Source organism: Dromaius novaehollandiae, chromosome 3 (assembly GCF_036370855.1).
Source record: "Dromaius novaehollandiae isolate bDroNov1 chromosome 3, bDroNov1.hap1, whole genome shotgun sequence".
In the NCBI taxonomy this organism is placed as follows: domain Eukaryota; kingdom Metazoa; phylum Chordata; class Aves; order Casuariiformes; family Dromaiidae; genus Dromaius; species Dromaius novaehollandiae.
In genome coordinates this window covers 94,621,745-94,643,854 of record NC_088100.1, presented here as the reverse complement: position 1 = coordinate 94,643,854, position 22,110 = coordinate 94,621,745, and the positions used below count along the sequence as shown (strand labels likewise).

Below are 22,110 nucleotides of genomic sequence, written 5' to 3'. Positions count from 1 at the left end.
CTAGCAATATCCCTTTGCCTTGGTCTGCTATAGCTATGCAGAGGAGAGAACATTCTTCTACTTCCCAGCTATGGAAATCCAAATTTTATAAGGATAGAGAGACAGGAGTATAGGATGTGAATGTAGATACAGATAACATCTCAGAGAACAGCTACACGTAGATAACCTTTTTTATCCATTAAATAATGTGGAAAATTCAAAACAATTCTCCCCACACATCTGCTCTATACGCAGGTCTTGAGAGTCCATAACCAAATAAAGACCAAAAAATTGCCCCACTTTAAAAGCAGCTTCACACTGTAATACAATACAATGATTGGTAAAGCTGTAAATAGCATTCTAGTGTCATCTTTAAATAGTGGTGATCTTTAAATAGAAGCCCCTAGTGGGGGGCATGGGGGTGGGCATTTAAGCTACTTGAGCTTTGGTGAAAAAGCTTGGACTGAAATAGGCTTTTTTCCATGCTATTTCATAGCACAACTTCATACAACTAGTTAGTCTGCAAATTAGCCTCTGCAGCTAAAAGCTCAGTCCCTTTCACCATGGAGTAAAAGATACTACTAGCAAGAGTCAATGTACAAAAACAATTATATAATAGTCAATGTAAAAAGCAACACTGTATAATCCATACTTAGTATCTGATATATGGAGAAGAGCCTCAGCCATGGACAGTCTTATAAAAAGTCTCAGAAAACTCATGTTTTTCTTAATGTCCTAGCTCGAATTGAATTCTGACAATGTAAAGTGTCACTTTACATTAAAACCTGCAGTGCTGTAAGGGCTATACCTTTCTTAAAAAAAAAAAAGTGATGTAATGGGGACTATGAATTTCCCCTATATCCTTACTTGAGGAGCTAACTAACAGAAATGCCACATTCATTGGCAGACAAAGAAACAGTTTGTCAGAGACTCAAAGGGCTTGCCAATTATGGACAGAAGGACAAGGTTCAAATCTTACTAGGACTCCAAGTTCCTGATAAAAACATCGCACAAAAAGCTAGACAAATTCTTAGCTGATTTATGAGACAGTTGCCTAAACTGTCTCAACCACCTTAACAGCTCTTAGAACCAATCCTGTGATAGGAAAGCCATAGTGAACAGGGAACTGAGATGACATCTTATATGCCAAGGGACATGGCTATGCCTCCTCCTTCAGGGAGGAAATGAATTCATGTCTTGCAAGACACATGCTTGTTTGCTCACCCTGTGGTTTGTTCCCACAGAACTGAACTTTCATCTTCTTCCTAATTTGTAACTCAGGCTCTCACAGTTATGTATCTTCACCAACACCATCCAATTTAACAATGGATTCAAAAAAAGAGTAACAAGCTATATGCTGAAAAAACAGCTGTCCCAAAGAAGAAATCTAAGAAATCTATCCTTTTGAGATTAAGATGTGTGGGGGGGTCACTCCTCAGGTCTATTTTGAAAACAAAAGAAAAGAAAAGGAGCCCAAAGTCAAGCTTACCATTTGTGCCAGTATCCATACTGCTTTACAATACCACAGCCCAAAGGGTAAGGAGGTCTGAAAACACTTATTTTTGAGGAAAACCTCTTTCATTAAGACTGAAATCTAGGGTGAAATCTGTGTGTAAGGGATATGACAACTCCATATTTAAGAGCAGTCTGTCTTTTATTTAGAGTAAAAAGTTCAATATTATTACTTAAGTTTGCTGTTCTTCAGAACTGGAAATGAACCACTGATTGAATCCTAACCTGAATGAAAGAATGACAGAAGCTGGTAGTATAACGTATCCAAAAAAAAGTTCTTATGAAAACAAACACGTTTTTGGAGAAGGGGAGAGACTGAGTATCAAAATGATTAATCTGAACAATTTCCTTTTGCAAAATGGAGAGTCAATGACAACAATCTTAAAGAATTTTTCTTCCTGCAGGTTTCAAGCAAACTGATTGGTTACATTTTTAGATCGCAGATATGGTATAATTCAGTAACAAAGGATTTCTTCTTTATTCTAAAACCATTTTACAAACCATCTTTTGCTGCAGTGAATAGCTGGATTCTGACACTGACATTGCTATAGATATCTAGCTGGTCTTAATTTTGGGTTTAAGTTAGCATAGTTTATGGCCTGGGATTCAATTAACATTTCAAGGACAACTTGGTTCTGAAAGAAGAATCTTTTCATCTTTCACATCTTTTTGAGGAATAGTAGAGTCAGACTGACAGTCTTCTGCTTCATATTGTCTTCAAGGCCGGTACTGAGAGAATTTTAGGGAGTCAGTGATTTCATGAAAAACTAAGTAGGTGTCATGAAACTCAGATCAAGAGGTTTATCAAGAAGATAAAAATTTAAATTTGCTGAATCAAGAATATCAACAAGTTTCTTTCTGGAATACAAGTCTCCACTGTCCTCTCCTGATCAACAAACGTTTCTTCCTTTCCCTCACAGGCATTCACTATTACTACTTTTTAACAGATGTCCTGCTGATTTAAACAAAATTTTTTTCAGCAAAATCACAATTTTTATAATGATTATACTTAATATGTTTACCTTTATAAATAATGATGTCATTCTCTCAGAAGTATTGTAATATCTTGAAACACTGTGAATCATTCGTATAGCATTTATCAAATTTTGTATTCCATGTGTCATTGATACCTTAAAGCATAGTTTTCAGAAAAATTTTACTTTTCTCATCTTAGCATTTCCCATTCAGAAATTCTAAATGACATTTTTCCTTAGATCATATTAACTGATCCTCAAAATTTCATTGCATCTTACAAAAATGTTTCTTGTAAAAAAAGCTAATCATGCTCAACCGTTTTAAAGGTAATCTTAACTAATAAAAACAATTAAACTCATATGATTTTGTCAGAAATCAGATCAGAGATTCATAAAAACATTTTAACATATTATTTTGATGATCAAAACTGAACATTGATTTAAACAGTAAAAGCTGCATTTTTCAGCACAAAATGAGATATTTTTCTGACAGCTAACAATGACTTTCCTTGATTAATACTTTGGTTTTCCTTCAAGCACAGCTGTTAAATATATGCTGTGTAGTTATATTGTGATAGAAATCATCATGCTAAATGTTTCATTCAGACATTTCACAGAACTCACGAAATAACTGTCATGACGTTCATTTCATTAAACGTTTAAGAGTACCTAATTCATTCAACCACATGAAATACCTAAATCTTTCATGCATTTCATGGTATATGACTGTTCATATCATTAAAATCAAACTGTGACATTACAGGTATTTTGTAATTCAACCACTTCCACAGTATTTCCAAATAATGTTTAACAATGATAATCCATTAACAATACACAGAAATTGTAGAGAATTTGCTATTTTTAATTACCAATGAGGTATCAAATAAGCCTGAGCATTCCTGTAAGTGCAATTTCAATTGTGCTACTACAACATACTACAATATGTATCACATTACATCCAACACAATGTCTTCTAAAGGAGGTTACTGGATAAAACCTTCTCATTTGTTAACTGATCATTAGTACAGAGGGTTCAGTTCAAAAAAGGAATTTCTTTAAGGGCATGAGAAGCAACCAAAGTATGTGGTACCACTGAAGGAATACTAATTGCTCAGAAAGTATTGAAAAACATTTCTTTATTTTATGTCCACAGTATTCTTTAGTCATGAATCAAGACTACCAGCAAATTATTCATGTTTCCTTAATGCAGATATGAAATCTGATAATATAGTAACACTGAAAAATTGTCCAAAAATACAGTTTAAAGAAGAATCTCAAAGGTATTATGGGAATATTGAGAATACTTAAAACTCTTAAGCACTTAAATATGCAAATATCATAAGAGGCATGCAAATATCATAAGTCCCCCAACTCAGTCTTGAGTGACAGAAAAGAAACACTCTCATAGATCTATTTCAGAACAGACAAGAAAATCTTATATAAACTCAGAAAATGGAGAAATTCACTATTTCATGGTAGGTGTCAGCTTCCTCACAAAAAAGAAGGCACAGAGAAGCAAACATCCCCTAAAAAGATCCAGGAAAAGGACAGACATAGTGATTAATCCCACATAAGCCAATAAATTAATTCCTTGTGCTGAAACCAAAGGGATCGTTTCGCTCAATGCCAAGAAGCAAAAGGTACCTACCTTTGACCTATGAAGCCACTCCCACTGCTTTGGAGAATAAGTAGAAGACAGGCCTGAAGTTTACATCTTTAGCACTTAAAGTGCTGCTGAGAAGAGCTGCACAGCTCTGAGCTGCTGAGAAGAGCTGCTGAGAAGACTCATCTCCACCTCATGTTGCTTCATAGTGCAGCCTTCAATGACTGCATTTCCCAGCACCTGGATGATGCTGACAGAGTCAGGTACAAAGAAGGAGTGCAAAGCTACAGAAGTAGCTTTCCAGGTGCTGCCTCTCAAGACAAAGGGCAGTTTATGCCAAATTTGACAATCTCTGTAGCACTAGAAGACATGACAGAGCAAATAAATGTCCGAGACCAAAAGATCCTGTCAACAGAGGTAAATCTACTCTGGGGAAGAAAAGGCACTGAAATACAAAGCTGCTCAACAGCAAGTTACTAAATGAGGAGAGGCAAAAGGCATTATTTTGTAGTGCCTTATTTCAGTAAAGTTGATGAGAATTTCCTTGTCAGCAAATGACCAGCCTACACAAACAGGTGAGAAGCTAACACAATGGTGCAGGCCTAGAAAGGCTCAGTTCTATAGCCCACATGAGGTGAGAAGGAACATGAGTATCTAGCCAGAAACTTTAAAATCTAGCCTTCCAGGATAAACTCGTGCCCAATCTCTCCAAAGGAGTGAGAGGTGAACAATTCATGTTGGCCAAACAGACCAAGGGATGATTGATGGTTCCAAGGTTGGAGGAAGCCTTCATTGCTCACCTGAGCAAGATACCTTACAGGCTGAGCTCTTGCTTGTAATGTCTCCAAGGCTTGAAGGAGTAGGACTGGTGGCATATCACAGCAATGTAGCCCTTTCCAACATGGTACAAGCACTGTACTTTGAATTTCAATTTTGACTGTCACCCCAAAACAGAGAAGCCAAGCTGCTGGAAGAAACTTTGGGCTGAAAAATCAAAGTAAATATACTAATGCTGTGGACAGACATAGCAAGCATTTGCATTTGGGAAAAAAGTGTGAAGGAAAGGTTATGTAGTATAAAAACACTCCTGGTAAGACAATTTTAAAAGAATGGGAAAAATCGAATACTGGGCTGTATAGATATAGCGATTTCTCTGATTCAAAGCCCAGATTTAAACACTCAATCTAAATTTTTATATAGTATTAATCACCTTGAACTACAAGTGTGAATAGGCATGTGATATTAAGCACACACTAATTACTCTATTAAATCGGTATCTACTTCGTGCTTAAGCCATTAATATTTAAAATATTTTTAAATATCAGATACTAAATTCAACTCAAATTAGAATGTAGTTCTTTTTAAAGCAGAATATATCTAACTTGGATGTTATTATTTTTAAGAGGAATAACATAGAAAACCCAGCCTAAATTATCTTGATCTTTGGAACAAAGTTCCATGAGATAAAATGGAAATTCAAATTTATCCAAATTTCCCCACATTGAAGCAGGAACTATATCTAATTATTCTGTATTAGTAAAATAATGAACTGTTTTAATGGCTTTCTACCCATGAATTTGTTTGTTAAGATAAGAACTTCATCTTAATAAACCCTATGAAGCAGCTGAAATATGATACACAATTGACCGTGACTTTTATAGCCTGGTACCTGGCACCCTCTAGTGATACAGTAAAAAGTTGAAGATAAGCTGCTTCTTAGTTATACTGTTTATCATAGTCCTCTCCTCCACTATTGCATGCAATATCAGCTCTAGATTGTATACTACCACAGTCTTTTCACTTCCCCTCAGTTAAAACTTTGAAGTAGGAAAACTGTCAGAAATTCAAAGGAAATCCAACACTCCCTGACAGAAGTAAAGAGGGGGGTAGGACCAAAACAGAGAGAATTAAACAACAAAGCGAGACAAGCAGTTTTCCCTAGGGTATTTTCTTCTTGCACCTATACTGAAACAACCTTTAGAAACATATCTATTATACTAATTATTAGATAATATTAAACCTAATAACTGTTACCTTGAATTTTTGCTAACTGGTTTGCATGGACAGCCAATTATTTAAATTCTGACTAGCTGATACTTCTGCAAATAGAAGCACCTTGTGTCCTTATTTCCATATCAAAATATTATTTTACCTTGATATAAGCAACATTTAGAACCTCATTAGGTTTTTTTTTTCCCCTCCCCCATATAAGTGTAATTCTGGTATTTTGGTAATGGCTGTGTCACTATTCATTGACACATATGGAATTTTCAGTTAATACATATTTTGAGATATTTTTTATATAAACATGTATCTGGTCTTAGCTCATTTTAAAAACAATATTTCAGGACTGAGTTAATGGGTGATCATATGCATTTCTGTTTATTAATAAAAATACATACTTTATATTAAAAATGAAATATTTTAAAGCATAACAATATAATTCTTTATTTTAACATTTAGCCTGGAAAATATTTAGAAAAATCAATACTATGAAATAAATAGAAAGAAGATTCCTTTCACCCTGAAGTTTGTCTGTGGACATTCTATGTAAATGCTTAAGCTATGCTCAAAGAATAATGAGGGCATACATACATACTTACAAGATCATACTTATAAAGTGGTTGACAAGCTTTTTCAAGTGTGCATAAATACTTCACATTATCTTTTGATTCATTTGCTGCATCTGTGATTCTGGCATCTAAATCTTGCCACATCTACAGAAAAAAAAATTACCATAAAAAACTTCATACATTGCAAACTATTTCTGTTACCACATACAGATTTGCCAAAAATACACCTTGGTAACTTAAAAAATTTAAAAATTTAAAAGGCACTGTCAAAAAAATGCAATGTAACTTATTTTCCTTGATGATAAATTTTGTCAGTCCCTAATAATTTCTCATTCTGTCTCTCAATATAATAAGCACACTAGCACAATACCTAGATTTTCCTCTCTTAATTCTCCTCATAAAATCTCTCTTAAATGCAATGAAACAAACTAAATATTGCAAGTTTTGCTTATTATGGTCAAAACCAACATAAAAAGAAGAAAGAATTACCTGTAGTAGTTTAGAATGTCCAACATTCAGAACATTAATGACAGCTTTGCAGTTTGGTCCTTTGATCTGCTCAATAATGAAATTAAATTTAGCAGACATACATTTCCAATGCTCTAGTTCAGTCAGCGGACCTGAATTATCAGCTTCTTTTCTCATCTGCTCACTTTCAATGAGAACCTGAAATCAATTTGAAAGTAATCAAATGAAAATAGAATTTGTATCCCTGGTTAATACTTGCTACTCTGTGTAATTAATAGTTATATAGATGCTCTAATTTTCAAGTTAAAACTGAACTAAAAGTTTTCTGATCTTAATTAGCTGTTCTTTTAGATATGTTGTCTGTACGAATGGGAACACTGGCTGTACATATACATAAGAACTGAAGAAAGATAATTTTTAATACGCAGTGGTCTCAGTGATCCCTGAACATGATGTATATAAACAGGGTGGAATGTGCATCAACCTTCCTATTCTTTGCAACAGCCCAATCCCAAAAGACTAATTCTTGAGCGCTCAGGTATATACACATCCACTGTCTGACTCTTTATACATAGAAATACTTGAAAGAGAATCTAAAGCCTCTTTTCATATGTACTGATCCCTGATCATGGCATTTTTGCCATGCCACATGAACCACAAATATACTTGATCTGGAAGTGGCATCAGAATTAGTTATTTATTTAGATTTATACTTTCAGAAGAATGCCACATGGGAAGGATCTGGCATACAGTCTGATTTAAACCCAACAGACTTCTAATAAATTTTCAAACATGTCTACGCATTGCACTAGAACTTGGTGCAGAGACCCTTGAAAGAGCATTTCTCCAAGTGTGGGATTCTACCTGGCAAAGTGCAATGTAGTGCAGGTGTATCAGCTCAAAAAAAGAAATGAAAAGCTGTTACTTTTCCTGTGGTGATTGTTTCTTCATATATACTGGCTATCGTGCTCCCAAAATAACACGTGTTAGAATATCAAAGAACAATAGCAGCAGTAAAAATAACCTAAATGTAAGTAAAAGTATGGTTTATCTTCTGACACCTATACCCATTTCAGTAACTTCCGTTAAATGTCACATGCCAGATACAATGATTCTGACATGTCTGCTGTACAGAACAGACAAATCATTACAAAGAACAAAAGAAACATTTTGAAGACATTAACTAAAGAGAAACAAACTTGTAATTATTGTCACACAGTAACGGGTCTGATTTGGAAAAGCATCATAATTCAGAACTACATTTAATCATATTATCAAACTGAAGTCAAGGTAAGTAATGCATATGTTCAACTGCTGTCATCAATCAAGCTGATTTAGGCATATACCTGTATTTTTTCTTGAATCAAAATCTATGGCTCGAAATGCACAAAATACAACTTCACTTTTAAAAAGCCGAAGAACTATTTTAATTAAATATATTTAATAACAGGTGTAAAGTCTAAGTATGCTCATCTGTATGTAGATAAACATGTAGTCAGTTCTTCAATTATTTCATTTACATTTTTGTTCTTCTGAGCTAAATACACCAAATATAGTATGCCCTTATAAATACAGTATGTCCCAGTTTACACACATTCTGTACTAACAGAAAGAATCCTGTGCTTTATCCTGGAAATCTCAGGCACTAATTTCTTGAATAACTAAGGACAGACCATATGTAGGAACACAGGACAAAAAAATGCCATACTGACTCTGGTCAGAAATCATTCTAGCCAACAATCATACCTGTTACCATGACTGGTAGCAGAAGCTTAAGTAACATACAGAATATACCTAACAGTATATGAATTGTCATCTACACCAGCATTATTATTCCTGCATTCTTCTGTCCCCTCCTTCTTACTACTTGTGTTAACTGCGCAGAAACTCTTATTCTTACTAGATTGTAAATTCCTAGGAATAAGGACTGCCTTCTTTCCTCACTTGTATAACAGTTGGCACACCCTGGCCCAGATACAGTTGCAACCTTAACTGACTTCAGGCAAGTCTCGTATGTCATTTTAAATGTCTGTCCACATTCAAGTTGGACTGAAATGTTAAGACAATAACTTACTCGTTCAATTTGTCTATACCATATCATAAGTACTTCCTCTAGTTGGCGAACCATATCAGAATTATCAGCTGCTGCAGTTACTTCCTCAAAGGACTGGAGTTTAGAAAAATCAATGTAATCTATTTTTTTCAACTCAACAGTTCCTTCAATGCTTACTCTAGCTCCTGGAAAAAAGCAATTACAATACAGAATGAATTAAAGACTCTAAAATTTGTTTCCATGAATATAAGCAATTTAACTTTGGAAATGTATACCTGTAATCAGTCTTGTTTCAATACAAGAACCATTTTACTGCGCTCGTATAAAATAGAAAGTGCTTCTTTTAAATCCAGTGTGTTCCTCCTGAGAAAATTCTCTAGTGACATGATGCTTCTAAACTAATGCACGCATGTATTTATTACTTCAGTAATTTATCATTTTATTTTTCCTTGCAGAACAGGAGAAATTTCTTACATATGTCTTACTGCCTACGAAGGGAAATTCTTAGGTGGAATGTTTGTTTCCCAAATGCAAAGCCTACCTTCTAAAAATGAAAGGTATCTGTTAATTGTTTCCACAAAATTCTGTTTGTCTTTCTTTTCTTGTTGGGTCTGAGTTAAAGCACCCCAATTATTTGTTGCAAGGATAGCCGGGAGAAAAATCTTTTCTATCATGTTCCTAATACCACATAGGAGTCCTTCAGTGGCATCCAAAACACAAAAGAATATATCCTGTATGAAACAGAACGATTGTTAGCAATGCAATACCTTAGGCTGAAAACAGTCTTATAAAATCAGCATATTTTTATAAAGGCATTCCAATTTTGCCTAAAAAACCTTTAATTTAATTTTACCTTCTCAGCTCTCAAAAGGAATAAAACACTCTTAACATATAATACACAATACTATAAATGAATAATAGATTTTCTGTCCTAAGAGTTTGAAATCATATTAATTATAACATACATATACAGGACAGATTGTTATCAACTTGCTGTCCTTTGAACACTGCCACATATATCCAATAAAGTGGCTTATATAGCTGTAAAGCAGAAAAAAACCATATGCTACATAATTTGCTTTGGATAATTGTGTATTTCATACATCCAAAGATACGTGAAAGAGAAACATACAAGGAAACTTTTCCTCTCCCAGAATTTGCTGTAACGTCTTCTAGACAAACATGATTCCTTTTAGTATAGAGATTTCAGTGACACCTCAGATGTACTTGCTGGCTTTAACCTCTTCAAAAACACTAGGGAGGAGAATACGAAACCGATCTAAATGATGACTTCTTGCTCAGCAGAGGTCTGTGAGCACTGAATTAACAAAGTGCCCCGAGGGCTTGCTGAACCAATACAGCTGTTCCTTGTCTCACCAAAGCAGATAGGGTAGGGGGCATATGATACAGCTAACATTCAAAAAGGACATTTACCAGTAACTAAAGTTATAATGTTACAACAGTGAAACAAACAAACAAAAAGCTACTTTCTATCTTTTTAGTTTTAAAATAGAAGCGAGAATACCTCGTGTATTGTTCTTGCATCTATATGGCTGTCATTTGTACAACGAACAAAAAATAAGCATAGTCCTACAAATTTGTCTGGTGCAGCATCCACATACAATTTCATCATTTTACTTCCTTTTACAACTCCTGGAATTGTTCGACCACATTCTGCAAAGAATTTCACAGGTGTCGCTATTTTCAAAAGTGGGGGTATTATAAAATGCTTAAAATTAATATAGTGAAATAAAAAACAACATAAAATTAATTTGTTTTCTTTTGTGTGTGTAAGAAGAAAGTTTCCCTCAAGGCAGAATTCATAGCTATAAATAATTATGCAATTAAAAATCTACACCAAACATGCAACGTATGCCTCAGAAAGCAATTTTTGGACCATTGGACTGCATGGAAAAGCAATTTGCTGAGCCAGTCATCTGCGGTAATTTGCCAGTGGCTGAGGTAGCTTGTATGTCAACTCTCACTCACCCTATCACAGAAGATGTCATGAGTAACAGAGAAGGAAACAGGAGAAACAGGAGACAGGTCATTGTTTAGCTGCAGTAAGAAGGCAGTAAGACACAAGGGTAGACAGGAGTGTGACAGAGATTAGAAGAGGTAGAAAAAGAAGAGCAGATGTGATGATAGAAGGAAGCAGTGCAGTATTATAGATCTTTAATGCTCCATTCAAAAATATAATATAACCAATTTACTCTAAGAGGATTAATTAAGATTATTCTGGCAACCTTAATTCAGATTTTTCATTTTTGAGTGCCTACCTTTCAATTTCTGCATTAGTCTAATAACTGAATAAGCTGTTTGCAAGGTTCCTTAAAAAAAGAAAAAGAAAAAAAGAAAAAAAAGGCAAACAAAAAAAATTGACAAAATCTAACATGTGGCAGCATATTGATGCACGTAAGATTCATCATCAGATCTGCAACCTTCAGGCTGACCACTCACATTTCTGTTAGTAGGTGAGGAAGTAATTGGCAACAACAGTCTTCTATGTTTTCCATCAAGACCAACACTAGAGAAGGCATACGAGACATAATTTGCCGTATGTTTCAGAGATGTTCCTTGACAGCTGAAGAATGGTAGAAATCAAGAATTTGAAGTTTGGTGTCAAGCTTGCACAGGAAATTTACTTAGCCGTTGCAGATCCTTCTGCTCATTTTCTCTAAGTGAGACTGAGAGATTTTTGCCATATTTATCCTAGCTCAAGTTTCATTTTTTCCACTTTCCTGCTCTTTCTGGGAGCTTAAGACCTCATTTCTGAGGCTTTACATGCCACTGCTGTCACAGTCTAACCACTTTTCCCCTTCACATCTCTCCTATTCTAGTTTGTTATGTACCAGATTGGAATCAAAGGAGCTTATTCCTGTCGGCTTCTTGGTACCAGCAGCATCATTGAACTGAAGATTTCAGTTCCGGCACAGGTTCTACTCTTTTTGGAGAAGTAATTAGGAGGAAAGAATCACTAACCCTTTGCTGCAGCACACTCAAGCAATTCTGAAGAGATGGAGTGTGCAGAGTACATCTATACAAAAGGGTAATAAGAGGATCAGACACCCTCAGTTCCTCTTGGGATATAATCCTATGCAATTCAATCGTTACGTATACTTAGGTAAAGGAACTACAGGTTCAGTGCTTACAAAAAATGATTAGAGATTTTAGACATAAAATTCTAAATCTCTTCTGAGCATGTGAAAACTGAAACTTTTCAAATGTTTGTAACAAGGGCAAATTCAGACAGGTTTTGTGAGAGTAGGCTCTGCTTGAATATATATGGGGCATAATTCCTGAAAGAAAAGGTTGTGACTGATTTAACACTGCAAAGTAACTTATCCTTTTATAGCCTTCTTTCCAGGAAAGGCTGAAATGCTTTGACAGAACATTTTCTAAACAATTCATCTTGAAGCAATTATTTGAAACGCCCATTTTCAATTCTTATAGTGAAAAACTGCAGAATTATGAACAAGTGAATGACAGGGTTTTGGGGGAAAACATTAAACTAAATTAACAACAGATGGGATTAAGTCTGCCTGTATTAATGCTGTTTAAAAATTACCTATTCCAGGTGCCTCTCCTTCCTGATATAAAAATTTCAGTGTTTTACTTCCTCCTTTGGCAAAAAACATATCAAATGCTTCCAGCTGTTAAATCAAAAAGTGAATACTTGTTAAGCAAGAAACTGCAGTTTAACATGCCTTTAAGATATGCAAAATCATTTGATCAGACAGCTGTCTAAAGTTTTGATGACATGTAATAAATGTTTTATCCTACACTGTTGTGAGGAATTACAAAACAATGGAATAGATCCTTCAAACACTACTGTCAATTACTGAACCTGCATAGACAGACAAGTGACCTAGTTCCTGATGTCTGTATATCAAATGTCTATGCTCTCAACCAGTGATGCAGAAACACTGGAGGACATTTGGTCATTCACAGAGATCTGTAAGGATAAAGTATCAAACTGGAAATAATCAGTCATAAGAACCTTAGAAGTATACACAGCAGATTTGCATGACACGACACAGCCTGCCTTTGCAACCCTCCCCCTAAATGTAAAAGATTGGTATCTAAAACAGGAGTAATATGACATGTTAGAATTTTATTTTGGAGATAAGAAGTGGCCACAATGGTTCCAAAACCTTTTCCTGACAGCAAAGATTTTCACTCACCTCTAGAGGACCATCAGAAATCACAACTGAGGGAAACCATGCTGCCACATAATTAGCTTGCTGTACCTGCAAACCACCCACCCTGAAACACTACAGGTCTCTGGGTAGCCATTTTGATTTTACCATGTTAAACGTGGTGCTTTGGATAGTATGAATGTGGACCTGTGTACTAAAAGCTGTTTATATATGGATTACAACTTTGAAAAACAACACTGAAATTATAGCTGTGGGCTCCAAAATCTGAGTTTCCAAGCTGTACTAGGCCAGTGATGTGACATCCAGGTGGGCATTATTTAAAGCTGGTCTCGTATGAAGACAACATTTTGTGCAAAAATAAGAGAAAAAGTAAAAGCAAGCCAGAATTAGAAACAGACACTGCAACTTTTGCTTTAGGTAACAGACAGTAAAAGATAACAGGGTCACTGAGAAAAATACAGAAAATTCAAAAGAAAAAAGTAAAAGAAAAAAGAAAATTGGATAAAGTACTAAAAGGTCAATGACAAAATCAGAAGAAGATTCACAACCACAAAAAGCACTCAAACTTGAGATAAACAGAAAGTCAAACTGTAATTTTTGGCCTTATATGATTTTACAAAGGAGGATAAGATGTGAGATATCCCTGTAGCGACCACTTCAGCAAATACAGCTTCTAGTTCAAGTGCACATGATACAAACACTCACTGTGTGAATATACATACAGGCTAACACTTAATGGATAAATCTTAGACTGCGGATGTCAAAGACAGACAGTGTGTGTATATATATATTTGCGTATCTCATATATGTGGGAATTTTATAACAGATAATTTGTTAAAGGACAGTGTTGACACAGCCTCTGTGGCCTAACCTGTATGAATAAACAGGGACTGGAAACTGGAAAATTTCCAACCATAAAACATGATTTCCCATACTAGTTTTCGAATGGCAAAAATGGCCAAAAGAGAAAAAAAAAACCAGAGGTTTTTAAGTATTTGAATTGATCAAACTCAGTGTAGAACAGCCATCTTCCTTTAAGTCAGGGTTATTTAAAACTATATACTTGAAGCACCTCTGTGTTGTTTGAGCATAAGAAAAAACAGGACTGTTTAAATACATTTTATGATATGTAAGTATCAATAAGCAAACAATAAACAATAAATTGGGATCATGACCAAATTCAGCTTGTAACTGAACAGCTTAAGTTTTAACAATTGATTTGTTTGATCAAAGACGACAATCCCTGGTTGAATTTTGAATAAGTAAAAAATCTCTTTAACAGAAAAGAATAATGTCATGCAATCAGACAAAGAAGTACCCTATCTTTATAAGTACAGCCATATTGACTTTTGATGCTGTACCAAAAGAACAGTTTAGCTGGTTGCTCCTGTTTGTGCAAGCACTTTGAAACACTATGCAAGATGCAACACTTCAACACACACACAAGGAATAACTGAGCTTTCACAAGTTCCACATGTTATGGGACCTGCTCACTCTAAAACCCACTCTTATTCCCATCTTTCATGGGTCTTTCCAAATGTAATTACATTAACGCAGTGGTGCATAATTCATCTACCCTCCTATTATTAAATAACATTATTAACTTTCAAAATATTTCTATGAAGTTATACGTATTTTTGCAGAATCGTCAGCATTTCAGTGAGGATTTGCTTTACAAATAAAAAATAATCCTACTTTTAGAATATAATTATGTCAGGCTGAGATGGATAAAACTTGTTGAAACTGGTAGATACGACAAGTATCCCTGGGGTCAAAATAACATCCATATCCCTCGGGTCAAAATAACATCAATAACTATTGTTTTCCTGAGGTAAGGAAGATGAAAGATTCACAATCAAAAACACAGAGAATATTTGCAAATCTGCTAGGAAACTAAGAAGTTTAGTTAGGTATTGTTTTAATTGAGCTGTGTGCCTTACTAATCCCATTATCTGACAGAAACAATCTAAATGGTGGGTAACATTTCATATCAAAGGGGGAATTGTTACACATTTTGATTAATAATTGAAATTCAACAAATATATAGAAGAGACTTACCGAAGGGGCATCCAAAATCATTTCTTCCACAGTTGTTAAGTCTAAACCTAGCCTGACACTGAGAACTTCAAATATATATTTATAGGAAGCATTAATTTTCATTTTTCGAAATTCTCTTGCTTCTTTAAATCGAGCCTAAAACATTAAACATGTCTTTAAAACTAAAAAAAAGAAAAACAAAACCCCACAAAAAATAACCTACTACTTAAATTGCAAGTACTGCTAAATTCTACTGTCTTATATTATAAGATAACATAAAACTATCCTACTCATTAAAAATATACAAATTTTCAGAGGCTAACAGGATGGCTTAGTAAGAATTATTATGGAAACAAAGCCAACTCTGGGTATATGTCAAGGAAAAGCAAGCATTAGCTATACTACAGCTCAGCTTTTAAGATATGTGTGTGCCATATTAACCGGTTTTCTTTTGCATAATCTGTATTCCAATTTATTGCATTGATACAGAAATGTCACTTAACGTCAATTTAAAACTGAAGTACTTATCGTGGACAAATATTTGCAGGAGCTAAGTTGGGTAAAGCTTTACTTCAGTGTAAATTATTCAGTAGCATCTCCTGTTCCCTTTCTGTATTGCTTTAAAATAAAACCTGAAAATACTGCAAAACATTAAAAACAAAGACTCAATCACTTTCTAACAGGCAGAATTTAAAAACTGAATGTAAACTAAGAAAAAGTTAAAATATATGAAACAACATAAACTGAATTTAATAAACTGAGAAAAGATGCAGAAACCTATTTCAAGATCCAATGCTGGATACTAAACCTGTTTTTCTCTTAAAATTTCTTGCAAGGACTGAACTCCACTGGTGCTCCGGCGAAACTTAGACAGTCTGTGATTTACAGGATGAGAAGACTCTTGAAAGGAAGACAAGTTTGCTGTTTGTCGAGCATGGCCAGCAGATGTGGGTCCGGCATCTTGTGGTGCAGTGTGGCCAGGAGCAGAATCCTCTGGTGCAGTGAGGCTAGGCCCAGAGCTGCCTGCTGCAGTGAGACTGGGTCCAGCATCTTCTCCAGTGTTTGAACTTTCTATATTATCTCTTGGTATCCCCTCCATTCTGAAATATGAAATTTTCCAATCAATTAATATTACAATAATCCATATTTTTCAAACCTACCTTTTCAAGAAGAATGAGAAGAAAGTCAAGACAGAATAAAAACGAGAGAAATGAGTGCATCTAAAAACTGACTTGCCAGGTATGCAAACATAATATTCTCATCAGATTCTCTTCAAGTTGTTATGATAATATATCAGAAAATGTATATACATGTCTGTTACAAACATCATGGTGAAGTTGATGACTGAGAGATTTCAAATAATATACCATATGTTTATATTTTTGGGGGGATGAATAGTTTTAATATATTATTAATACTTGCAGGGAATATCTGATTACTGAGAAATAGTAAAAAAATTACTGAGTAAAATTTAAACAAATGCTTTATATTTTAATTTGTAAAATATACACTTACTCAACAACTGAACATACATAAAAACTTCCAAATCAAGTCTTGAAGTATTGCTCCCCTAAGCATTTACACATGATTTTTATACAGAACCCCCTACCATGCATAGCACTCTTAATACATTTAACTGTTTGCAAGACTAATGTTGTAAAATGAAGTATGTGGGGTAATATTTCTTTTGAGTGGAAACATTTAATTTTTATAGTGTTACTATGTATCTATTTAATAGGATTTATTTTCATTTTAAAAAATCAGAATTTTGACATTAAAAACATACCCAGATTGAAGAATAACAATGGCCAGGATTGTGTGGCTTCTTAACGCTAACAGCAACGTCCCGAAAACCACACCAACCGACAATCTCTTTGCACAGAACATCTTACAAAATATTTAAGAAGTTCCTGGAGCACCAGCATATAAAACATAACGCAAGAAAGTCAAACTTTCTCTTAACTCTGCGCCTAACTCCTGGAACATTGCAGTTCATAGGGAAATGATGACCTTCTCCAACAGGAGCAAGGAATTTCTCAGTTCATCTCCTGGTGGCTAGGGTACTGTCCTTGGGAGCAGATTAGACCCCCTCTGACTATGATTTCTAAAATGGTCTAAAACAAAGTATGTTCATGGTTGACTGCTCTAAGCAGTAGCATGTTATGCAGAAGAAGGCTGCTACAATTTTCTTCCCCTGTCTATTCCACTATCACATAAACCTAAGTAAGGTTTGTTTTTTGAATCCCAAGCCTGCAATTCAGAGTGGCAAGGAAGCATCTAAATCTGCTCTCCACCTGTTCCCATTAGGAGGCTTACTCATCCACCTGCATTTGCTGGCTGCTATGAATCCCACTCCTAAATATACACAAGATTAAAAGTTTTATTCAGTGCTGAGAATTCTACACATGGATTGCAGAGCTAGCATTTAGGCATTATAATAATCAGGACGGCTACACCTAAAGTCCTTACCTTTTTTAAAAATGGCTTGTTTAGTCTCACAGGGATGTTTTTACTCATACTATGCTGAATATTTTAAAAAACATGCAATGTTAAGGTATGACATTCAGGAACCTTTATAAATACCTGGGGTACCAGACAGAAACGAAAGCATGGAAATTGCCATTCTATTCAGAGTAATATAAAGATAATATAAACCATAAAGATTAAAAGAAATACCAAGAATTACCTAGTAGTTCTTGTGGTGCCTTAGGGCAACTGTCCACAGGTATGACCGTGTGTTATATATACTCTTTGTCACTACTGCCAGCCACAGAACATAGAAAATTAGAACTGAGGCTGACACAAAGAGTAATATATAATGTTACATTAGTAGCTCCTTATTTTTGTCCATGACTAGCAAAGTGGCCACAGTCCTGTAGACTTCAGCATGCAAATCACCTCTTGTAGTGTTGTTCTTCTCTTTCCTACAGGAAAAATATTAAGAAAAATCAACTTAGAGAAGTCATAAATTAAAAATATAAGATCTGAATTAATTAATTCCATTCTGATTGGGCTGGTCCTCTATAAGGTTGGCAATGGTGCTTTCTTCCTTGAAATTCAGGTGGAGTATGTTGGATGTTAATTTCCTTGACTCTTAACTCTTTCTCTTGAAGTTGTCCAGTGACAATAATATCTTTCCCTAAAGCTCAAGTAGGTGAGAAAAAGGGGGTTCTCACTGGTTCCTTTAGAAACAAGGACTACACTGTACACTGGCATCCTCCCTGACTTTCCAAGCATCAATACTTAAGTTGTCTGGTGGCTCAGCTGAGATCTTCACATTATTCAAAGAACAGCAAGAACTCCAGTAGGCTATGCCTTATCTACAGGATCTGTTCATGTAAGACAAATGGAAACAGAGTTCGGCTTCCAGTACAACCTAGGGCGTATACTTCAAACATGGCATAAACTAACAAAATCATTCTGCTTGCCTCTTGGAGCTCACATCCAAGGCTTAGTATCTTCTATTCTACACCATACCAAAAGCTGGCACTATTTCTCTCCGTCTTTCTCACAAGTCTTGACAGAGGGATGATTGTCACTCTCTAGTTTTGGTAACAGCTGGAGGAAGGTTATCTGAATTCTCTTCTTTACATAGGAAATGTGTTGATGTCACTCCTCTGAACTTCTAAAGAGACTGAGAGATTATGATCAATCCTTTTCTTTGTTTCACTAAGCAAGCTAGAATCAGTCTTATCCTAGGCAGAAAGGTGAATGTTGGTTTTCTTTTAATAGAAACATGGCAATTTTATCTTTTTCACCAGAGTTTAAGTGTCCTCTATATCTAGATCAAACTGAAAGTCACTGCTCTACCTCCAAAAAATCAAGACAAATCTACAGCTGCCAACCTGCTGTTTGTCAGAGTGCAAACTTTTTAACAGACTCTGAAGGGGCATACCATGGAAGTTTATATTCTTCTGATCCTTGTATTTTTTACTTGAACATCTATTGAACAGTGACTACTGATCACTATTAGAGGAAAAAAATATAAGGGAGATAGACCTGCAATCTGACCTAGGATAGCAATTCTAATGTTCTTAAGTTTAGATTTTCAGACCTAAAGCTGAGAATCCAAGCCAAATACTTGAATCACAAGAAATTTTGCCATTTCTTAGGAGTTTTCACCAAATCAGCATGAAATAGATTCTCCTGCATTCCCCATACAACAGAAAAATCTGTAGAAAAATGTTAGATACATGCTGTTTCTTTCTAAAACAAATGCATAAAAACAGTGTTAGACCTGAGTCACCAGTAACACCAGCCCATTGAAAGGTATACGATTCTTCTCATTTTCACTCCTGACCCCTTTAGAGCAGCAGCACAGTGGGCAGCAGTGAAACTCGGGGGGAGAAAAACCAAACCCATCACTCCACACTGTTCAGGAGCTGCCAAGGTTTCCAAACTCCATGGAGCAGCCTCACCGTGGAGACTACCCTGAGAAAGGCATCCTAAGCCTTCCAGTTTCAGCAGTCAAGCAAACTAGTGGAGCCGGCCCAAGAGTATAGGAACTGGGATACCCAGTCCTGAAAAAACCGGAATGCCAAGCGCTGCTCCGGGGTCACAGATCCGAGAAGGCGTAGGAAGGGTGGCGGCGAGGGAGGGAGGGAAGAAAGAGAGGAGGATTCCCAAGGGTGGAGCGCGAGGGTTACTGACTCCTGACTCTCCTCTGACAAGCTGAGGAGCCTTAACCAGCATTTCTCCTGCTTTGGCAGAGAAAGCAGGCAACAACTCTCACCGACCTGACTGGAGCTGCGCCTCACACCACAAGGAGAAAGAAACAACCGCCCCCCAACGCAACCACCGCAGCACCGACCGTTTCCCCTCGGAAGGCGGGGCAAACAGCCCCCACGCTGCCAGCGACAGATCCCTCCGCCCCAGCGGGCGGGCGGGCAGGCGTTCTACCTCCTTGCCGGGACTATACAGCGCTGCGGAGGGAGAAGAAGAGAGCGAGGCGTGCGGCGAAGGGCCGAAGGGCCGTTAGGGAGCGGCTGGTAACGGCAGTGGCGAGACGTTACTCCGCGAGGCGTGGCGCGTGGCCTTGGCGCCTCGGGCGCGGCTATGCCCCTCTGCCCCGCTTGCCCGCCGCCGGCAGAGGCGCCCTGCTGCCCCTTCCCGCCCTGCCTGGGCGTTGCTGCGGCCCTGTTGCAGCGCGTTAACCGTGGCCTGTGCAGTTCTGCCCTGAGGCAAGCTCCTGCAGAAAGTGCGAGGCCCCGCGAGGGTGAGGCGTCGTCTGTTGCGTTATCAGGTGCATGTACGCACAGGAGAAAGAACTATATTCACTGCAAATCAATTAATGTGAATTTCCCCTTAATCTGAATCCACAACTGTATATAGTATCTCCATTGCAAAATTTTGTCTCAGTTTCCCCCCTTCAAACTTTTTCCTATTTACTACATAAAGTTAGAAAATTTTAAGCCCCAGAAGCAGTAACTTAATTCTGTCATAAAGACAGTCTTGAATACAGAAGAGCTCTATGTAGCTACTTAAATGGTCCAGGCTGTAGAATCAGCACTTGATACTGCAAACTCCCTTGTTTGGGGATTTGTGTTAAATGTTTGCATAGCACCATATGTATTTATGGAACTGTATAGATAGTAAAATAGAATAATTCTGTACTGTGAAAGTGCTTTTTTCCCTCAATTACCGGGAAATGGAAACTTTTTCCAAGTATTCAATCCAGGAAAAAACATCCCTTTTTCATGTCAAGTTTTTGAAAGAAAGATGTTTTTATCTTTCAGACCTGCAATAATTGTTCATACTAAACTGTCACTGCATAATTCCAAAGGGGCATCAGCCAAAGAAATATCACTTGGAACTGTTTTCCCAGTTTCTATAGGTAAAGACAGAAACCTACATCTTATATACAAAAATGAATGAACTGCAGGCATGTCTATAAATAGTGCTAAAGGAGTAAGGACAGATTCTCAAACCACTGAAAGATGAAAACAGTCAGCTGGAAAGGTTTACAAAGCACCATTCATTGGGCAGAGCTATCTAAGCCTGTTGAGGTATTTTTATGGTACCCTCTATCTGTGAGCCACGGGTAGAGGAAATGCATCTTCACACTAATGCAGAGCATCCATAATTTCATTCCATGTTTAAACTGATTAACCTACCAAATCCTGCAGTCAGGAGGCGGCTTCTGGAAATGCTTGTGGGAACAGTCGTTGCTGAACATCCCACACAAGGCAGAAGCAGGGTAAAATTTAAAAGCACACATTTATTACTAGGGCAGAATAATAAGTCATCTGATCAATAGTGTTTCATTTGTTTTCAGATGTTTGTTTAATAGGATGTATTTTCAGGGGGACGGGGTGCATTAGTTTCAAACTTTTAGCTGACCATTAAAAGCGTAACACTTTTTGATACTTCCTCCTTAGCTTACTGGTTATATAAGCTGTGATGGTTGTAGTAAGATGATACTCAGTCACACCAGCTGTGTGAACGATACAAACGGTATCATCAAGCCGATTTATACACTGTAGTTTAGAAATATGAAGTATGAAAACAGGACAATCTGGACCTCCCCACCAGAAGTAGATAAATGTGGGAAACATACCCCAGAAAGGGTTGTGAATGATTCGAGAGGCCTTATTTCACCTATTTTTACAGCGTTATTCGCTTCTGATGTGCTGACAGCGCTTCTGCAGTCTCAGGCTCCCGCCCCCCTTAGCTGGTCTAGCAAACTTATTTTAAGAGGGAACTGAATGACTTTATACCCCCAGTTTAAGCAACCTAAGTGCTCCTTTCTTTT

General features: G+C 36.5%; 1 protein-coding gene across 1 annotated transcript in view; it reads right to left on the bottom strand.

The window, feature by feature from the left end:
* The window catches only part of DNAH8 (dynein axonemal heavy chain 8), a 167,913-nt gene extending 147,620 nt beyond the window's left edge, over positions 1–20,293 (bottom strand). Inside the window, exons 1-11 of the mRNA XM_064509531.1 lie at positions 20,096–20,293; positions 18,046–18,283; positions 16,168–16,459; positions 15,381–15,515; positions 12,731–12,815; positions 10,688–10,836; positions 9,704–9,893; positions 9,184–9,347; positions 7,131–7,307; positions 6,672–6,785; positions 2,514–2,621 (exon numbers count right to left, since the gene is read on the bottom strand). Coding sequence (XP_064365601.1) covers positions 2,514–2,621; positions 6,672–6,785; positions 7,131–7,307; positions 9,184–9,347; positions 9,704–9,893; positions 10,688–10,836; positions 12,731–12,815; positions 15,381–15,515; positions 16,168–16,458 — 1,413 coding nt within the window. The 5' untranslated portion in view covers position 16,459; positions 18,046–18,283; positions 20,096–20,293. The remainder of the gene's footprint in view (positions 1–2,513; positions 2,622–6,671; positions 6,786–7,130; positions 7,308–9,183; positions 9,348–9,703; positions 9,894–10,687; positions 10,837–12,730; positions 12,816–15,380; positions 15,516–16,167; positions 16,460–18,045; positions 18,284–20,095) is intronic.
* Between the last annotated feature and the right edge of the window lie 1,817 nt (positions 20,294–22,110).